Below are 22,876 nucleotides of genomic sequence, written 5' to 3' on the forward strand. Positions count from 1 at the left end.
TTTGGCCACTGGTTTTCCGATATCTAGTGACACTGCCAAGCTAGCTATATATGTTTTTCCACTATAAATGAAAAACAGCGAAAGAACACAAACTATACATCCAAAAAAACTAACATTTAGGTGTGTTTGTTTGGGGGTTTGGATTTTTGAAGATTTGTAAGTATCGATTTTTAAGTTGTGTTTGTTTGAAGGTTTGAATTTTGTAATGATTATGTTGGAAAAATTATTATTATATTAAAAAAGGTGATGTATTGATGTGATAGTTTGAAATGAATGATATTAAAATATTGTTAAAATAAATAAAATTGAAAAAGTAAAGTGATGTTGGAATTGATATTTTTAAAATATTTTTTTTTAATTTTTTTGGAGATATTATTATTATTTTTATTTTTATTTTTATTTTATGAGATGCCGTAATAAGAATGGTGATTATTTATTGTCTCACCTACCGTCCAGTCCGTCAATCAGATCACGCAACAACTTCTGCTTACAGGAAAGGCAAAAGGAAACCTACGGTCTAGGAACGTGCCTAGATTATAGGGATAGGATTTTTAATTTGAATTTTGTACAGTATTTCAACGGTAAAGTCTGGTAAAGATTCGTCAAACGAACACAGGCTTAATAGACTTGAAACCCGAAGAGTAGCAATGGCCAACGCAAATAAACAGCCCCAAATAGTACAATCGATGGATGAACCACCAGCCCGCTACGTATAATATGGTAATACTGGTTATGAGGTCGTCAAGTATTGGTATATCATCTAATTTTGGCAATAGAAAATTGATGAATTCTATAGAACAAAATGCTAGATTTTGTGACACAAATATATATATATATATATATTATGTATTTATTTAAAACTAAATTATGAATTTTAGAATGCTCGTATACTTTGGAATAGAATACTTCTTACATCCATTAAGTAAGTATATTTAATGTATGCACGTATTGATTTGTTCACCCAACAATTATTAATAAAAAATACAATATAGACATATATATATATTATTCTCTCACAAAAATTAACAATTAATTTATATAAAATATTATTTTTTATATTATCAATACAATTTTCGTACTTCACATCATTTTTATATGTACAAATAGCATGTGGTATTATGGTTGACAGCATATACACTACAAAAAAAAATAATATCTTTATAACAGAATTCCGTCACTAAAGTTCACGTAGCTAATGTAATTTCATTCCTAATTCCATTTCTAATGTCATTAATAACGGAAAAAGTAGATTTAGAGACAAAAAAATTTTGTTACAAAAATGATTTTTTTCTTGTAGTGATACCTCTTATACGGAAAGCATGGTAAAATTTTAATTGATTAGCGCAAATCATAATATTTTTTGTTATTGGGTTTAGTTTCATATATAAATTGCATAAGTTATCTTTTTGTATAGCGAACAATTATTTACATCACTAGTTAACTGATCCAATGTAATTAATAACTCTTCTTCTTTTTGTAGCTGAATAGTTTGTTTTTTCTTTGCTTGCAAAATGTTTGCAAGAATATATATGTTTAGTTACATCACTACAATAAAATATCATTTTTGTAACGAAATTTTTTCCTCCCTAAATCCATTTTTTCCGTTACTAATAAAATTAGAGACGGAATTAAGGATGGAATTACGTTAGCTACATGAATTTTAGCGACAGAATTCTGTTACAAATATACTATTTTTTTTAGTGCATATTGCTTTTAGTTAAATATGTTAAAGAATATACGTGAATTTGGCGTGACAGAATGTTATACATTTACAAATATCATTTTTCAATGTCATTGAAAATGGTTTTTAACCGAACTTCATCAATCGAGGCAAAGATGACATTCATGGCTTTGGCATTACCAGCAGCCGCAATTATTTTCTCAAGTGCACATTTATATTGCGACCAAAAATTATCTATGACTATTTATAGTCATCATATAAATAAAGAACTAAAAAATATTGTTAATTTTAAAATTTTCTACCGAGATATATATGTTTGAGAAAGAAATTAATTATTAAAGATAAAAATAAAAATGTTGAGGAACAGTAGGTGAAATCCAAGAAGCCACATACAAACACTCAAAAAAAGTCTAACCCATTAAGAAAGAAATTTTTGATAAATAAATTCATGAGCCCAATATATATTGTTAAACATATGTTAATTTTGAAATTATATATGTTATATGTTTAAGAAAAAAAAAATAGATTAAGTCTGGATTGTAGAAATAAAAAAAAAACAAAAAACATATATAATGTTTGAGGAGCTTTTGGTTGACGCTCGATAAATAATTAATGATTCATATTTTTATGAGTATAAACTTTTAGATAAGACGATCATTCATATCATTTAGCATCCTACCATCCTCATCCACCGTCGTCCACGTGCAAGTCGAGCATATGTCCAAAGTAATTTTATTTTTTCGAACAATTTAAAATATATATATATATATATCCAAAACTATTCTTTATTTCTGTTTTTTTTTTTTTAATAATTTTTGGATATATAATTAATAATCTGGTAAAGCTATAACTATAAACTAAAACCATGTTTGTTACCTACAACATTCGTAGAGTCAGCTATTTAAACTACAATATATATATATATATATAGATATACATATATAGATTCTGGTTCATCAATATTGTATAATTATTATTCATTTAGGAAGTTGATAGCCCCTTATTTAACTCAAATATAAATTTTCCCTATAAATAGCAATTGAAATATTAGAAATCAGCTCACACCACTCATAATTCATTTCTAGATTTACAACAAGAATGAATTCCCTGTCCAAGTCATTTGTTCGTAAGATTTTATTTATCATAGCTGTATTGAGCCTAACATTGATTGTTTGTGAAGCTCGGAAACTCGAAGAAAGTAAGAAGGCAAGAGCTTATGAAGATGCTTTCCATAATGATAAGTCACTTCTCGATGATAATATTCGAAATGCACCTCCTATTGGAAGAGGAACCTTGAACCGTGGCGAAGATCCTTTTGAAAATGATAAATCAATTTTTGACGCCATTCCTCCTCGCAAAAGAACCTCAAACCATGGTGAAGCTCCTTACGAAAATGATAAAGCAGTTTTCAATGTTCGTCCTAGCGAACCAATTGGGAAGCATGGTGAAGCTCCTTACGAAAATGATAAAGCAGTTTTCAATGTTCGTCCTAGCGAACCAATTACGAAGCATGGTGAAGCTCCTTACGAAAATGAGAAGTCGCTTCTTGATGACAATATTCGATATGCACCTCCTATTGGAAGAGGAACCTTGAACCGTGGTGAAGCTCCTTATGAAAATGAAAAGTTAGTAGTTCCTTGAGTAATTTACGACGGAAATATTAGCTACCTAACGCGTATAATATCTAAAACAATATAATGAGTCATGGCTGGGAGAATGAACAAACATGATGTGCGAGCAATATATGAATACTTGTTCTTTGTCTACAAAACAAATGAGCAAGTTTAATTTGCTCACATATGAATAAAGCTTAATTTTCTCACATTTGAATAAAGTTTACACCTTCTTTTAAATCTTTTTGTAAGTTCATCATTTATTCAATTTTATGGTCTAATATATTTTGCTTTGTCGATTGGAATTAACGAATTAACAAGAAAGAAAAAATCAAGAGCATTTCGCAATGTCTTTAAAGAGTTTGCTTGAAAAAATCAAACTTAATGACAATTAATGTCCTTATATTTGATGTCCTTGTATTTAGATTTCATTTTGGTCATCCTAAAAACCTCGTGTGAGTAGGGTCGTTTTTAAAATCAAATTTATCATTAAAAAATTACCAAATAAAAATGATAATCTAGTATTATATACTTGAAGCTATTATTACAATCTTTCACAATTGGATCAAGCCAACAATAAATTAACCATAAGACAAATTGAAATTCACCAACTGAGAATTATTCATTTACATCAATATTCGACAATTTATATATGATAATTGATAAATGGGCTATTTTTATTATTTTTTTTTTATCGGAATAAATGGGCTATATTTATATATATTGGGAATAATTATAGACCATATGATATCAAAATAACAAAATCCAACGGATGTTATTTAATCAGTATAGTGCGACACCATAACAGAAGCATTACCTATCTTTTCGAGATTAAGAATATCACGATCCAACAAAATTTTTGTGTTCTCTCCTTCAGGCTCATAGGTTGTCTTGTTTTCTTGCAATGCTTGAATGAATGGATCGAAGTCATTAATGAACTTGCGAAATGGACTAAAATAAAATAAAATAAAATAGAAATTTAGTTAAAAAAAAAAAAAAAAATCGTAGCGAATAAATTTTTGCGACGAATTGAGTTTTGTCGTCTAAATTACGTTGGTAAAAGTTTTTTACGACAAATTTGACTTTCATAACGAATTTTTTGCAATGAATAAAGTTAGAAAAGAGATTTAGCTAAAGCTCTTTTGCATTTTTTTAGACATAATTTTAGCTATGAAAAATGGTTTTGTATCTAAAACCTTTTTCTATGAAAGTAGAATTTTCTAGCAAAAGAATTTTAACGACGAAATTAATTTTATAATACATCATTTATTTTTAACAAAAAAATTAATTTTTTTTTGTTGAATGACACATTTTAATTACAAAATATTTCACAATTAAAAATATTGTAGCTAATTAGTAAATTTTTTTTTTAGTTATGGCCGAAACTTCCTTTGTTCTTTTCATGTCCATTAATGTTGCATCGGCAGACTTTCCTTTATTGCCGTTGTGTCCAGTTGCGGAGTCAGAAAAGAAAGATTTTTTATATAAATAATATATAATAATTGTAAAACTTATAAAATATAATAAAAAAATTTTAAAATACAAATAACTTTTTAGTTTGTTTTATTTAGTTTTTTCAGATATTTTTAAATATTTAGAGTATTTCAAACAAATTATTTAAGTATTTGAGTTAAATATATATAATAATAATATTTTTATAAAATTTATAAAAGTGGTCAATTATTTAAATTTTAAAATTATATAAATATTATAGAATAAAAATGCAAAATTCGGGGAGACGAACACCCTTGGGCCCCACTAGCTCGGCCACTTGTTGTGCCTGATAATCTTAATACATATGCCAAAACAAATAAGGGATATGTTTCTTAACAATGCTAATACATTTTGCTTTGTAAATCGAGGATTAAAGGGAGAAAAAAAAAAAAAAAAAACATTTGGATGCATGCTTGAAGATTAAGAAAGAAAATATATCCATAACCATGTAAACCAAGAGCATGTTGCATAGTTTAAACATTTTTCATTTTTGATATGATTATCCTTAAAGACACACCACTTTTAAGCGTTTGCAAATCCTTTCTACCGTGCAAGCGCGAGAGCCCCAAATGTATTTGTTGATATACCTTGCAATTAGGGATATAATTTGGATATTAGGTATTATATCCTAGATATATGATTTGAATATTAGATATTATATCCTAGATTTAGATATATTATTTGGATATTATTGGCGTAAACTTATGTTATAAATAGGCATGTATTCCTATTCTAACAGGCTGTCATACGGCCAGGCCATTCGGCTCAAATTCTGCAATAAAATATGTTTTCCGTTTCTGTCCGTAGGATAGTCAACTCGTTTTTTGTGAACCACGTAGATCTGTGTCTTCTTTACGTTTTCTGTTTGTTATTCGATCATAACCCTAATCCGTCACAACAAACTGGTATTAGAACCTGGTTGTTTCGATCAGAGTTTTGTTTATTTCCGCACTATTAGGGTTTCATGAGTCGATCAACAATGTCTGCTTTCAACGTAAAGGTTGACAGATTCATTGGAAGGAATAGTTTTGGCTTATGGCAGTGCAAGATGCGATATTTGCTGAAGCAGCAGGGTTTGTGGACGCTGCTATCTGGAAAACCGAGAGGTAAAGACGTAGATGATGAAAAGTAGGATATCGTAGAGGAGAAGACCCACTCGACAATCATGTTATGTCTGTCCGATAATGTAATCATCGAAGTTGCCGATTAGGAAACTACCGTTGACCTCTGGAAGAAAGTTGGAGAGTTTGTACATGACGAAATCTCTAACCAATAAGTTGATTTTGAAGCAACGTCTGTTCAGGATACGAAGGTAGTTGCCCGAGGAGGGCCAAATCTGAGGCAGAACGGAGAAGTCTGTTCATCTAGCATCGTAACGATGCATCTGGAAGTGGGATTCAAGTCAATGTGGAGATGCCTTGAAGCTAGTTTGCTACTCTGGCATCGTAGTGATGCATCTGGAAGTGGAATTCAAGTCAAGGTGGAGATGCCTTGAAGCTAGTTTGTCACTTGTTCGTCTGGCATCGTAGTGATGCATCTGGAAGTGGAATTCAAGTCAAGGTGGAGATGCCTTGAAGCTAGTTTGTCACTTGTACGTCTGGCATCGTAGTGATGCATCTGGAAGTGGAATTCAAGTCAAGGTGGAGATGCCTTGAAGCTAGTTTGTCACTTGTTCGTCTGGCATCGTAGTGATGCATCTGGAAGTAAAATTCAAGTCAAGGTGGAGATGCCTTGAAGCTAGTTTGTCACTTGTTCGTCTGGCATTCGTAATGATGCATCTGGAAGTGGGATTCAAGTCAAGGTAGATATGCCTTGAAGCTAGTTTGCCACTTGTTCATTTGGCATTATAATGATGCATCTTGGTAATTGTCAGAGGATGAGCAAATCTGAGGCAGAATGGAGGAGTTTGTTCATTTGGCATTGTAATAATACATTTGGAAGTAGGATTCAAGTCAATGTGGAGATTTGTTGATATGCCTTGAATCTAGCAATATGATTTGGATATTATGTATTATATCTTAGAGATATGATTTGGATATTAGATATTATATCATAAATTTAGATATGTTATTTGGATATTATTGGCATACATTTATGTTATAAATAGGCATGTATTCTCATTCTAACATGTTTCCATAGGGTCAGGCCATTAGGCCAAGCCGTAAGGCCAGGCCATGCGGCCAAGCGGCTCAAATCCTGCAATAAACTTTGTTCTTCGTTTCTGTCCGTGGAGGTAGCCAACTCGTTTTTGGTGAACTACGTAGATTTTTGTCTTCTTTACGTTTGTTGTTTGTTATTCGATCATCAACTCTAATCTGTCACAATAGTATTTGTAGCATTGACAATATGTTTTTGAGTGATCACGACAATTTGATTTCATTAACATTGTTGATACATGTCATGAATATTAATGCCATAGGTTTGGTCTATAGCACACAAAAAATGCCACAAGATTTAAATACACATATCACCTAATAAACTTGAATCCAAAATACTCATTCCCAACTTTAATGCAAATTATATCAATTTGTGACATCTTTATGACTCTTATTGTTTGTGTCTTTTCAACAAACTTTACAATTCACTAATTTTTAATAACCCAAAGTCTCAAAAGAATAGGTCTCAATCCTATTGTTTCGTTTATAGCCATATAAAGCTTGTATACATTTTACAAGATCAAAATTGTAAAGTAATGTCATTTACGGAACTAAAATATGACAGCAAGCATGTATGCGTACATATATATATATACACGTTATCCCAAACAAAACGAACATACGTCATGGTAGGATGCTTTTATACGAATGTACAAATATGCTTTCGTAGCAATGTGTGTATGTATATCTTCAATAATCACTAGAAAGCATCACTTATTTATCGAAGAGATTATTAACATACAAGATTTGAATGCACATGTGAGTCGCAAAGTGGAAGTGTTAAGTCGTAGCTTTTGTTTAAGGCACGGGAGAAGCATCATCTACAATCTCCGCACTAGGCATCCTCGACTTAAAGGATTTTTTCAACCTTTCATCCTTAATTCTCTCTTCCATCACAGTTCATTAATATATTCTCGGCTACAGATCTTGCTTTGATACGGCCACGCTAATTTGACCGGATCAACCAATGTTATAGGGGTAACCAACATATATTTATACATATCTCAGCATACGTTGTGTTATATGCTGAGATATGTATAAATATATATTGATTATTGTTATAGCATATGCTGATTCAGTTAAATTAACTTGATCGGATGAGCGGCTGATCTATGCCCTATATTCTCTTTAATTAGATAATCTCATTCTTTATTTTATTTTTGTATTTTTTTTATTTTATGTTCGTCTTGCTCTCTGTCTCCCTCTCTTGTGCATAAATCAATATATTCTTGAATATATTCAATACCATGATGACTTGATATGTGAACGACCCGAGTCTAATATCATCTTGAATACTTTCTTAATGAAAAAATAAATAAATCTCACAAGAAAACTGATAGGAGATTCGAATCTCCCCTCGACATATATATATATATATATATATATGACTATATCATTAATAAATTGGTAACAGCTATTAAGTAAAACCATGTCAATCTATAATATAGATAGAAGCAGCTATTTGAAATATAATATATCAACAAGAACAATAAATTAGGCAATCAAATTAATAATGAGCGTACATTTTTAAAAGTAAAAGTTATAATTATAATTTTCAAAGTACAATTTTTTTGCCTATAAATAACGATTGATAAATTGGAAATCAACACACAAACACACCACACCTATTTCTTTTCTATATTTACTACAAGAATGAATCCTCCGTACAATTCATTTGTTGGTAAGATTTTGTTTATGGTAATAATTGTATTGAGCCTAACATTGATTGTTTGTGAAGCTCGGCAAGTCGAAGAAATTAGTAGTTATGAACATGGTTACAAGAATGATAAGTCACTTCTCGACGACAGTATAGGATCTCCGTCGCCCACTAGAGGAGAAACCTTGAAAGATAAAATTCGGGATTATTTTAAGCCTAAATAAGTTCTCAAATTCTACCCTAAATATGATATTTACGGTGAATTAGCTCCACCTCGACCGGTCTAGAATTGGCCGGAAGAGTCCCTAAGCTTCCTAAAGTTAACTACGGAAAATTCATGACACTCCGCGGCTTTAATACATCAATTTGTACCTAGTAAGTGATGAACAAACATGTATGTGTGAACAAACTATGAATACTTGTTATTGTCTTTAAAATAAATGAATGAAGTTAATTTACCGGTTATTTTGAGTGTGTTGTGAGTTCATGATTTATTCGATCTTTTATGGTCTTGCTGGAAAAATGGAGGTAGATGAATGCATTAAGAAAGGCCAACTTTTCTGAGCTCCGGGGCCTAGCTTGACCGAAATTTCTGAAATCACAAATGGTTTACACATAATGTTTTGTGGTTGTTCCGTAGTTATGTGTATGACCTATTTGGTCGAGTGCAAAATGAAACAAGAAAGACAAAAAGTTTGTTGAACTAGTACAAAAATTAAGTCTAAAATTTTCAATTCAAAATCAACATTGTTTACTTGGCACGGTTTTCAATAAAAATATAATATATTTTTTTATAAAATATCAAATCAAAATAGTATTTAAACAAAATTCAAATGAACACTTCATTTCAAATTAATTTGAAACTACAACTACACAAACACCAAGTATCAACTAGTTTTTCTTACAAGCTCTAGTTCCAGCAAATTGCTTATATAATTGAGAAAAAGATGAACATTAGTCTAAAATTTTGTTCCTAATAAACTCGAATCCAAAATACTCATGCCCAACTTTAATGCAAGTTATAAAGATTTCTAAAATCTTTATGGCTCTGATTATTTGTGTTTTCAACAAGACTTTATAATTCACTAATTTTTATGTTCCCTTTAAAGCATCAAATTGAATTCTTATTTTTTATTTTTTTCTCATAAAATATCGTATCGTATATTATGTTAATCAAAAATTAAAACCTCCAAACTCAATTCAAAGTGAGAAGGAAAAATCAAAAAAATGAAAAGAAAGAGAGAGTATTTGTTTCTTTACAAGTTTATGCATTGATTTTTACTATTTGGACTATATGTTTCCAAAAAAAAAAAATTTTTTCTCATAAAATATTACATCAAATATTATTTTTATGATAATAATAATAATTTTAGTTCGTTGTGTAGTGTTTGGAGTTTTGATGAGATTTTTGTATCATGATCCTGTCTATCTCGTAGTGGAAATATCCCCAGTCGTAGGCGAACTATAGGTAAACAAATGTATTGTTCGAATTGTTTCGTTTCATATTGGTGTGCATTCATAATCCAAACAACTCATGGATAACTTGTCTTAATAAGAAAAAACCTCTAATTTTTATTTAATATTTCGCTACTATATATATATTGATTGTTAGAATCTTGGGCCAATAATACAAAACAGCCTACTTAATCTTGGTCCGGAGGTCATGGATTCAAACCCCCGACACCTTGATTCGCCTAGTGTAACTTTCCCTAACCCAAAATATTTTTTTTAGAAAATGGCACAAGAAAACTGATAGTAGAGTTGTAATAAATTGGCAACACCTATTAGCAAAACCATATCATCTATAACACACTTAGAGGCAGCTATTTAAAATATAATATAGCAACAACAGCAAGAAATTAGGCAATAAAATTAATAATGAAGGTACATTTTTTTTAACAATAAAAATTTTAATTTTCCAAGTATAATTTTGCCTATAAATTACACTAGAAATCAACACACACATATATACACACATCGCTCATATTTCTTTTCTAGATTTACTACGAGAATGAATCCCCCATACAATTCATTTGTTGGTAAGATTTTATTTATTGTAATATTTGTATTGAGTCTAACATTGATTGTCTCTGAAGCTCGGAAACTCGAAGAAATTAGTAGTTATGAAGATTCTTACAAGAATGATAAGTCACTTCTCGACGGCAATATAGGATCTCCGACTCCCATTACAAATAGTGATGTCAACGGGGCGAGTTCGGGACGGGTTCTGCAGGCCCCGAGACCCGCTCCGCCAGGTTCGGGGCCAACCCGGCAAACCCGTTTTTTTTTATATAATAATAAATATTTTTTTAACAATCGAATACTAAAATAAATAGCATTAAAAGCCAAAAAAAAAAAAAAAAAAAAATCTAAGAGCAGACGACTAATTGAATTTTATATTTAAAATTGTTTAAGTAAATAAATAATATATTTTTATTATATAAATGTACATATATATTAGTTATAATAATTTTAAAAAATATCCGAGTTCGGGTCCGGGTCCAGGTTGGGGCGAGTAAAACCCGTAACCCGCCCCGAACCCGGACGGATTTAAAATTTTAAATCCACAACCCACCCCGAAACATATTATTTAGACCCGAACCCGTCCCATTAAGAGCGAGTCCGGGGCTAACCCGCCCCATTTGACATCCCTAATTACAATAGGAACTTTGGAAGATATCATTCGTGATTATTATCGTGAATATTTCCAGCCTAGCATTCTCGACCACATACCTTCAATTCCTTATTACGGCGGACAAGTTCTACCTTGGCCTAAAAGTGGCAAGGAGAGTCCCTAAGCTAAGCTTCATAAAGTAAACTTCAAAAAACTATGGGTGCTCGCCGGCTTTAATACATCAATTTATACCGAATAAGTGATGAACAAATATGTATCTGTTAACAAACTACGAATACTTGTTCTTGTCTTTAAAATAAATGAACAATAAGTTTAACTTGTCGGTATATGAATAAAGTTTACCTCTTATTATAATATGTTGCGGAGTTCACGATTTATTCAATCTTATGAATGCAATAAAAAATTGAATTTAACTTGGAGCGAAAATTAGGAAATCATTAGGGATGACAATTGGTGGGGTATGAGTCGAGTATAGATGGACCCAAAACCCTATCCATATGTATATTATTGGACCCAAGACCCTAGCCATATATATATATATATATATATTACTGGACCCGAGATTCTACCCAGACCCTTATGTATCTGGATCCTACTTGTTATGTACCCGTCAGACCCACCACACCAGTCAAATTCAAAAAATTTCAATATAAATTTGACTCGATCGACTTACCTAAAAAAAAAATTCAATCCAAAATATATATATATTGACTACCTATCTTGTCGAGATTAAGAAGAACACTCAAAAGAATTTCTAATCTCTCAAAAAATTTGTTTCTCTCTTTCAGGCTCATAGGTTGTCTTGTTTTCTTGCAATGCTATTCGTACAGAAATATATACGTTATCCCAAACAAAACTAACATACGTCATGGTAGGATGCATGCTTTCATAGGAATGTACAAATGTGCTTTCATAGCAAATGTGTGTATATATATCTTCGACAATCACTAGAAAGCATAACTTGTTCGTCGAAAAGATTATTAACTTACAAGAGTTGAATGCACATGTGAACCACAAACCGGAAGGGTAAGTAGTAGCTGTCTTGTTTTTTTAAGGCGCAGGAGAAGTGTCATCTACAATCTCCGCATTTGGCATCCTCGACTTGATGTGTGAACGAGCAGAGTCTAATATCATCTTGAATACTTTCTTATTCTGCAAGATTTGGTTAATAAACTTCGCGTGTTGAATAAAGACATGAAACGAGAGATGCAGAGGTCGATGAAAAGAGGTACATACATCGTCCATGGCAGCTGTTTTGATCCGAGACTGTAGGATACACCATTTCTTGAAATGTATGCCTGAGAGTTGTGTAATTTAGTTTATGTAACACGCATCAATATAAGTGCATTTAAGCTAATGTATCGTAGCAAAGTGATTTTTAAACCGAGCGCTCACTACAAAAAAGTATCTAATTAGCTACAATATATGTAACTACGAAATATTTTTGTAGTTAAAACGTGTCATTTAACAACATAAATTAATTTTATCGCAAAAAAATAAATTATGTACTACAAAATTAATTTTGTCGCTAAACTTTTTCTACTAAAAAACTCTATTTTCATAGTAAAAACGTTTTAGCTACAAAATTATTTTTTATAACTAAAATCATTTGGCTAAAAAAACATAGATATGTTGTTGCTAAAACTCTTTTATTATGAATTTTAATTTTATAGCGAAAGAGCTTTAGCTACGAAATCATATTTTCGTAGCCATATCTCTTTTTTTAATTTTCATCACAAAAAACCTATTTTTTGTTACGAAAATCATATTTGTCACCAAAGACCTTTTGTCGCTTATTATTTTGATATGAATTATTGCATTTTGCTAAGAAATTTTTTTGTAGCTAAATTTACCAAACATAACATCGACGCTGCACAAAGATTTCAACTTTCTTGTAGTGGCTTGATATATCGAATTGCACAAAAAGAACAGTATACAAAGTAGGAATTTACCAAACATAACATCGATCCTGCACAAAGATTTGAAGGTTGTCTCAATTGACCATCTGCAGTGAACCTGATTCACATAGCAATCAGCGCAAAATTACGACATATATATATATGATGGAGACCGTATGTAAAAGACAAATTTGGTCATTCATGCAAATATCATAGGAAGTTTCGCCATCTTTACAGGTTTCACTTTCCGGCTATTAGCAAACAATATGGAATGTCTTAAGAACTATATACCTCAAAATATGACGCAAACGGAACACCCTCTGTCTGTTGTATAATCTCAAACACCTGAAAAGAAATAATATGAAGTAAGTATATTGTGTAAACAATGCCACCAGATAAATAGGCGAAAGCATTATTTCAACCAGTGTCTTTTTATCCGCAGACAGGACTAGATGTTGCCACTCCGAAACTGGTATATCTGGAGGACACATTGGAAAGTTACATAAGCTTCTATATGTAACTTCTCTGACTTGGCCACCGAATTTTTCAGAGTCACGCCACCGACCCACCTAAAGTTACATATTAGGAAACTTGTTTTGAGCAGCGAGACAGTTTTAGAATTATATGTAATAATACATTATTAGACATGTAGCCCTCAAAGTAACAAGCTCTGGGTATTGGTTGCATACCTGGACATTAAAATCCTTCCGTGCAGTATGATATTCACTGGTGAAAGTTGAGGCGTCGTCTAACAGAATATTGAAGAATTGCTCCACTGTGCATGGGAAAACACTCTACAACATAATTTGCACCAGAAAACATTTCAAAGGAGTTGCTATAATTACATCTAAGATAAAAGAATAGAAGCATGCATACATCATATATTCTCGTGAGTATTTCTTCTCTAATGAATGGCTCGAGAATTTGGGGCTTGGCCAAACTTTCGTCTGAAACCTCAGGTTGGCATTTGCTGCCATCAGTGGAGCTGCTTTCTGCATTCTCTGCCTGCTCAGGTTTTTGCCGCTCCTTTACAAAATCAAGCAGTGATGGCTGCTCCTCCCTAATGTAATCAAGCAGCACTGGTTGTTCTTCCTTTTTTACCAAAAAAAAAAAACTTGTTTAAAAGCTTTATAGCAACTTTTGTAATATTGATATAGAAATTTGAAACAAAGGCAAAGATTAAACCTTCTGCTCAGCTTCCAACATGGCATAATAATTCTTGACTGCATGTTTTAAAGCTCTCAGCGTTTGACTCCTATTCCAGAAAGATGCAAATTTGTATCTAACCCTACCTGAAAGTGAGAATCGAATAAAATAAACACACTGCCATCAAACGGCTCTATACCATCATAGATCAACATATCTCAAAAGATCACAAATACAAGGCAAAGTGAGAAGCATCATGTATTCATGTATAGAATAGTGAATATATCCAGCAGTAGAATCTGTACAACTCTGTCTTAACACGTTTATAAATAAATAAATAAATAATTGTAAATTACAAAAGCTCCTGTCATATATGTGCAATAGATGGCCAAGCCAGAAAATCCAGGTATCAAACGCAGAGATTAAGGCTATGTTCTTTTGGAGTTTAAAATGTTCTGTCTTTTTTTTTTTTTTCTATGCAACCATAGCGATCCTCTATAAAAACACACTATTTCCTCTCAAAAAACATCACATCCAAACAACTATTCAAACTAAAAATTAAAACCAAACTCCAAAAGAATACACCCTAACACTTTCCATATGGTATGATACATACAAGGTTGGTCTACAGATGCCCATCTGTAGATACTTATAAAATAGTCATTAATCTTGTTCAGAAAAAGAGAATAGTAAACAATCAAAAAGGCAATAGAAAATATCAAATACTAACCGTCATCACTTCCCAAAGGAGTCATGGCATGCCGTCCAGCACTCACTTGAACACAAACTGTAATAGCAGGATTTATTAGAGCATGTTGACTCTTTTTTATCTGCAAAAGACCAACAAGATGGATTGAATCATGTTATACTTGAGTTAAAGAAAACTGAGTTAATGGTAGTAGAACAAAGACCCTGGAAGAAGATTTGTACCTGATCTATGTCTCCAATAGGTATAATTATCTGCTGCAACCAAAATGCAAGAATAAGAACAACAAAAAAAAAAAACAAATGTACAATTCAGTTGTTGTGGGATCCAAAGGGCACTAATCAAGCTAAAGAATTAGCATCTGCAATAAGATAAAACGCATAACCTAAACTTATTTTAATTTAAACACCAGTACTTATAAATATGTGACAGTGAGAAATGGATGTGTCTCATCTACAAGAACACTCCATGGAAAGGAGCAATCAAAAACAATAGAAGATGAAAGCTGACCTTCACTTGCTTCGAGAAAACATTAGAGTGGAAGCAGACGTGCCGGGCTGAAATATATAATCGTCCATGATATAAAAAGGACCTTTCAAGTGCACATGAATAGCTATGTTCAACAACCTGAAAAAATATAAAATTTTGCGATTGCGTTTCATACATAATTTTAAGGAAATAAGCAGCCAAAAATAAAACCAAAGCAAGGCTAATAACCAAGCATGTCCAAAGTACAAGTGTAAAATTTTGCCTCATCTGGGTGTAGATTAAAAATTGTTTGCAGAGGACCAAATTTCTGATGAAATGTCAAAGGTCCTTGTTTAAACAAAGTGCCCCTTTGAATTTTAGCACCAGTATAGCCATTCAAACCCCTAGACAGGAGAAGATTACACTGGTTTAGGAACCTTATCATACAAATAAATAAATAAATAAGCAAATAAAATAAAATTGTCTAGAAAATCATTAGATCATTCATTTTGGGGGAAAAAACAAACCTATTATATTGTAAGATATTACAGATCAAATCACACAACTTTTCAAGAAGTAAAGCACATTTAGCGGTGTGTCAGAAAATTAGGACCATAGCCCATTGAGCTAGGGATAAATTTCTCAAACTAGAACTCCAAATCTAGACAAGTTTTATATTCAGAAATCCTATTCAAACATCATATTGTTTAAGATATGCTGCAATTTCTTAATTTGGGTGTGACATCTTATATTTCATCTGCCAACCTTAAACCCTTTCAACTGTAGTTCCACTGCCATCCTAATACAATTAGAAACCTATACCCAAACTATTTGTAATATCTTCCCTTGAAACTTTAACAATACTTTTAAACATACAGAAATACCACAAAATTGCGTCTATAAACAAATCTAATTGCCTCTATTGCACTTAATTATTTTCAAACAAATCCATTGCATCTATAAAACTCTAACCCAACATTCTGGATGCTATTCTCCTTAGACTCAATCCCATCAAAAGTACTTCTCATCCTTTCCCATTTTTCCCAGCTCCTATTGCATGGCATCCACATCCATACTTCAATGCCCAAAATCAATAAATTCAAGAATGTCGTAAAATCATGTAGGCTGCCTTTATGGTTTTACAGCCACAATAATTTTACTTCACATCAAAACCATCGCCACAACCCCTCTAAGGTCAAGTTTACTTTAATAAATGGCATAATGGTCCCATATGAATATTTTCAGAGATTCTTTACATATGTATCGGATAGGAAATTAAGGTCATTACAGTATTAGGATGAATAAAAAAATATCATACCCATCCTAATCATTCATTCTAAATAAGGCCTCAAATGGGACTGCAAGAAGGCTCACAATCACATTATGACAAATCCCTATCTGTTGCATATATCAAGATTAGAGGCCCCTACATTGGTCAAATATGCAAAACTGCCAATTTATTTTACAGTGATATGGCAATAGTGTTAATTGCACAAGTTGAATCCACTTAACAACACAAAATATAATTAAGCAAAGAATTGCACATAAAAGTTCAAAATATTTGCATAAGACTATCATAAATACGTAGTAATCCCAAGTTGCAAACAAAAGAGTACTAAATTATAGGCTATAGCAAAAATGGTCTAGAATACAAAAGCAAGAATAACTACCTTGATATGTATAATTTGTCATTTGGAAACCTCTTAGAAGTTGACATCTGTACTGTGACTCCTGCTCTCTTCACATCTCCAACACATCGACCTCTTTCTCTGACGTCGATTTCTGCTTTTCTTGTCAGTGATTTTTTCTCATCAAAGCCCCTAATAGATTTTTCATATATAATTTATATGAATTGATTAAGTATCTACAGAATCAAACTTTACATTAAAAGGGAGAAGATTAGCAAGCATGCACCAAGTATTTATGACGAAATAAGAGATGAGAAGAAAATGGCGGGCTAGAATTAGCGGTCACTATAACAAGCTACCTGGATGAATCATTCTGATACTTGAGTGTGTTAATATGAAGACAGACCTGAAAAACAAACAGCTATTTCAGCCTCCCAGATGAAGGGAAATATGCATATCCATAAGTGAAAATCAATAGTAGTTGCATCTTAAAGGGAAAAAAAATATATACTTGGCCCGATGCACCATCCAACTTATGCCATATTGCACCGGTTTGACCTTCATGTTCAACAGAAACAGTCACTGACCCAAGCGTCGCACTTCTCTGAATTACACCTAATCCATAAACTGTCAAAGTAATCTGTGGCACAAAAAATAATAACAAATAAAACATATTAAAACATAAAATCAGTGGACAATAATTATCGAAAAACTATCAAATTGCCTCTTCAAGAATAATTATATAAGTTTCCATGCATTATAAGTACCTTCGCAGGAAGCTCATCAACAGAAAAATTGAACTCCTCCTTCCACATGGGACTTCTTGATCCAGGTACCCTAGAACTACAAGTTCCCAAATTAACTATTATACTATATCCAAATAAACAGGAATGATACAGGAAACAGAAATCATTCTAGAGGAGAAAACAAAGACGAAACAAGATGAAACAAACATCATAAAAGCATAGCATGCACTATTACAATAATTATATGCTATATTAGAGCAGCCAAAGGAGATGCTATTACCTTACATGATTTTCTCCTTGACAAGTTATAATTGCATAAGGGCCGGATGTTCCATTCAAATTGTCTCCATTAAGATTTTTTGCTGCTAAAAGCTCTACCTAAAACCAGAAATCTTATAGCAATGAAACAGAGTTCAAGGAAAGATACACACCAAATATGTGTGTATATATGCAGATGCAACTGGTAAAATCATAGCATAAACAAATGGAAACTATCAACTGTTGTCAATAAAACTACCTTAATTAAATATGCTTTACGAGCTCGAGAATGTCCTTTGAACAAGCTCATCTGCAAAACAAGCACAGAACTGAATGTCTCTAAAGATAAGATATATCCGAGAAACAAATAATTTAACAACCAATCTTCTGTGATAAAATCAAAGCGTGACAATGAGACCGACAAGCATAGTTGTCTTTGTACAACTTGGAACAGAATGTCTCCAAGGGAAGCCCCAAAAGTTTGTTCCCAAATGTCAAATACTTAGGTTTTGTGTTCAAAACCATTGAGACATGTGAGCATACTATACACAAAGATGAAAGGTTTAGAATCTAGGCTTGGGTTAACAATCAAATTATCCTACTACTTGATTTAAAATTCTAATTGTTGAAGTGTAGAATTAAAAGATTGAGGTAATCCTTCCTTTGGGAGATTTGTGTCCCGGGTGTGTGCTAATGTTTAAAAATAAAAAATAAAAAAAAAAAAAAAAGGATTGAGGTAATCCTTAGTTAATCTCCTAAGGATTTTCATTTAATCATGATAGCAGCAAATTTCTATTTTTACTTTACCGGAAATAGAAGAAAAACATAAAAAGATGATCAAGAAAACTAAATAAAACCATGCATCTGAAGTAACTGGTTCCGCGCAACAATTCCTAAGATAATTTTTTTGATCTCAAGTTAAATTAAAAACAAATAAACTAAAAGGTTCAATGTGAAGGGCAATTTAACACGGAAAGGGGTCTTAGTGATACACTTCAGTAAACTATCATAAACCTTAAGAGTGTTAAGAACATCATTTCCAATTGACAATATTTCTTAGAGAACAAAAAGTAACTATACAAATAAAGAAAAAAAGTAATAACAGGGGAGTAGCAGAGCAATTTTACTAAAAATTAGCACTTGAGCTACTACATGACATTTCTTATGTTATAAACAATATTATTTGAGCACACAGAATAGAAGAACGACAACTAGTTCATTGACACAGACATATTAGAGAGAACGATGAATATAACTAGTTAAAGTGTCTATCTATTCGCTCCTAAATGCAAACCATAGTCATAAAACCTTTCTTGCTTATATTTTCGATAGGCTATCTAAAGCAGCTAAAGCTTTTCATTTGAGCTAGTTAAGAGGTCATTTAAGCTAAAAGAAGTGGGGACAAGACACAAATTTCATCTTGTTGTGTACGAGCATTAGCTTTGCTCACAGCTCACTACATTATTAGTTAAGAAACTGGATTAATATTAATAAATTAAATATTAAAATAAAAATCTTGCTTATGGAGCATCCGCCAACGAACAAAAAACAAATTAACTAAAAAGGTTTTTCTTTCGGCTCGTGACTTTAACGAAAGAACACTAACGGAGCTCGAGCTCGAGCTCACTAGCAAACAGCACGAATATGGTCAATTTGGTGATCGTAAGCCTAAAATTGGTAAATCGTCTACATAGCATTAGGTTTCTAAAACCAATAAACGAAGAATATATATATATATATGTGTGTGTGTTTAACGTCCAAAAAAGACCTCATCATTTCCATCATTTGCATCCGCAACGGCCGACGACCTATCCACGGACTTCCAGTCACCAGCGCCGAGATCGAAGAACCAGCACGCTACCAGCACAAACGCAGTGGCAACTACCGCGACCTGCACTTCCCACAACGACGGCAACAGGAATTCCACCACAACCACCATATTTCCTCCCAAAAACACACCACCACGGAAACCGCAGCGCGGCGAAAATAGAACCGACGCAACAGCAACAGCAGCAGCAGGAACGGAAAAAGCTCGCACTACGACGCGACAACGCATTCAGCGCCTGCGTGGTGGAATGCATGATGACAATGATATATATATTGTGAGGGGAAAGCGAAGAAGGAGAAGAAGATGGAGGCGGAAAGTACAGTAGAATATTGAATGAGTGAATGAATGCTGAAAAGCAATGGCGTGGATTATTGTATTGATTTGATCGGCAGAACAGAACGCCTTTATATTGATTGTGCATTTATGAAATGACGGAAATGGGTCTGCATATGCGACGGGTGAAGGGGTAGACGGGGAAGGGCGTTTTCGGAAATCTGTTAAGGGCTTGATTAGTGTTTATATTTTTTGCGTGGTCCATAGAGGTAAGGTTGTGTTTGGTGTGGGGATGGAAAGTAATGATTGCGATGAAGCTTCAACAGTGCAAAAGTATAAAAATATGTTTTTTTAAATATATATATATTCGTTTGTTAATTTATTTTAAAATTTTATTAAACTATATTTTTCTGTCATTTAATTTTTTATTTTTATATTTTATTTTAAATTAAAATTTGTATTTAAAAGTGCTCTATAAAAATACTTTTTGACGATGGATTACAAGCTACTTGGGGCCAGGGGCAATGGCTTTATAATAATTACTTCATCTGGCATTTCACTGAGTATTCTCTTGATCAGATACGAATTTTTAAAAAAATAGATACAAATAAAAAAATTTACTTTTTTTTATAAAAGATAAATAAAAAAAAATGATATTTTATTACTAAAAAAATCAGAATAAATTTGGAAGACAATAAAAAATAGAGTAAATTATATAACACATACTTGTGTTTTACTAAAAATGCACAAAATACGAAGTGTTTTATTTATTGTGTGAAACCTCTGTGTAATGGAAAGTTTGCATGAAACATTCTCCTTGTCTAAAACTGATGTTTGGTTCGAAATAAATATCTAAATTACGTAAATTTTATACAAATAAAAAACAAATAAATTTTTTTAAATAAAATAAATAAATAAATAATTAATCGATTATTTATTTTTATAATTTTTATAAAAATCAGAATAATTTGTCCCAAAAACTATAAAATGAATGACTAATAAATTATTTATTTATTTAATGCAAAAAAATTATTTAAGATATTTTGCGCTTTTTATTTATATAAAACTTACGTAGGTATTTATTTAGAACTAAATATCAGTTTTAGATAAGAATGGTGTTTCGTGCAAACTTTACATTAACACAAGGTGTCTCACACAATAAATAAACACGGGATGTTTTTTTTGCATTTTTACTAAAACACAAGAGAGTGTTATATAATATACCCTAAAAAATAAATATTATTTGTTATAAAATTTTAAAATATATTTTTTACTAGATCATATGATAATAAAGTATTCATTTAATTTTTAAATAAATCTATATCCACTATATATTATAAATTTTGGCTAATTTATATTTATTTATATAAATATTATTATCACGGACAATACAAAAATAATTTTTATATATAAAATTATATTATCAACTATTATCGAAATACAATTATACTCCAAAAACAAATAGGCACTTATTAGCTATAGAAGAAATATATTTTATTTCTTCAAATATATACTTTTATATATTTTAAATCACATATGTAGATTTCTATTTCATTCGTTTCCATTCTAAATATTTTTTTTTATCATTTATATATATCTCATTCAAAAGTATTTATTTTTTATTTAAAAAAAATAATTGTATATTAATATCAAAATATTTTAAAATTTTTATTTAAATTATAAATATTTCATTATTAATGCAATTTTTTATATATAAACTCAAAAGATAAAAATATCAGAACTCGTTACACAAATTTACTAATCAATAAAATATTATTATTTTTTAATATATTGCAAAATTCAGAAAACCTCCAGGAGTATTATGTTGCAATTCAAACATTAATAAGCACTTATTAGCTATACAAGAAATATATTTTATTTCTTCAAATATATTTTTTTTTAATCAAATTATATTGAAATTCAAACATTAATAAATACTCCCTTCGTCCCGGATATCATATTCATGTTGCCGTTTTTGTCCGTCTCATCATGTTATTTTCTTTTTTTAAAAAATGATTACACACTTTAATCTTATTTTAAATTTTTAAATTTTAATTAAACTAATTAGTTATCTTAATCTTAATTTATATTATAGGATAATTATTTTTACTAATACATTCTTAATTATCTACTAATTATACCCCTTCTAAAATACCGTATCTACAGTGTAGCAGACACGGTACATGGGATTGAGGGAGTAGTAAAATTGAAATTCTAAGACAAAGGAGCATTTGTTTGTTTGAATTATTAGATGTAAAGAAAGCGACGGAAATGGCTAGTGGAAGCCACATATTTAGTCATCATTACCCCCGCATGAGTACGTTACATTTAATTAATTCTCTATTTTATAATGAACGTAATTTTCTATTTGTAACAAAAAAAAAAAAAAAAAATTGACCCAAAACTCTAAATTCGAATATAACATAATTTTTTAGGTCAGATTCACGTTGACCTTATTTAGTTTTAGATCATCCAAAATTTAAACAAATTAGACACGAAACATACTCAAAACTAGATTTACCTAAAACATTTCATTTTTTAATTTAATTTTTATATTATGTTATATTTAATATAATATAAATGTTATAAATAATAATAATAATAATAATAATTTCAGTTTAATCCGAAATCTGACCTGATTTTTATATTTTGAGTTATCAAGTCAACCAAAAACTCGACCAGAACACGA

General features: G+C 31.2%; 1 protein-coding gene across 2 annotated transcripts; it reads right to left on the minus strand.

Moving 5' to 3' along the window:
* Positions 1 to 11,993: 11,993 nt before the first annotated feature.
* LOC127242713 (BAG-associated GRAM protein 1-like) lies at positions 11,994 to 20,272 on the minus strand. Of its 2 annotated transcripts, none has more exons than XM_051262377.1 (19): positions 19,855 to 20,272; positions 18,346 to 18,396; positions 18,109 to 18,206; positions 17,850 to 17,925; positions 17,594 to 17,722; positions 17,442 to 17,488; positions 17,125 to 17,274; positions 15,738 to 15,858; positions 15,497 to 15,613; positions 15,211 to 15,240; positions 15,011 to 15,110; positions 14,320 to 14,426; positions 14,011 to 14,226; positions 13,824 to 13,928; positions 13,557 to 13,703; positions 13,426 to 13,479; positions 13,189 to 13,252; positions 12,473 to 12,534; positions 11,994 to 12,388 (listed from the first exon to the last, which is right to left on the minus strand). In XM_051262377.1, the coding sequence occupies exons 1-19, from the start codon at positions 20,140 to 20,142 to the stop codon at positions 12,287 to 12,289; spliced, it is 2,064 nt and encodes a 687-aa protein (XP_051118334.1). In that variant the 5' UTR covers positions 20,143 to 20,272; the 3' UTR covers positions 11,994 to 12,286. The 2 variants fall into 2 exon arrangements, with proteins under 2 accessions (XP_051118334.1, XP_051118333.1); XM_051262376.1 differs by having other exon boundaries at positions 15,211 to 15,243.
* Positions 20,273 to 22,876: the final 2,604 nt, after the last annotated feature.

Source organism: Andrographis paniculata, unplaced genomic scaffold, assembly GCF_009805555.1.
Source record: "Andrographis paniculata isolate CXL003 unplaced genomic scaffold, ASM980555v1 Contig87END, whole genome shotgun sequence".
Classification (NCBI taxonomy): Eukaryota; Viridiplantae; Streptophyta; class Magnoliopsida; order Lamiales; family Acanthaceae; genus Andrographis; species Andrographis paniculata.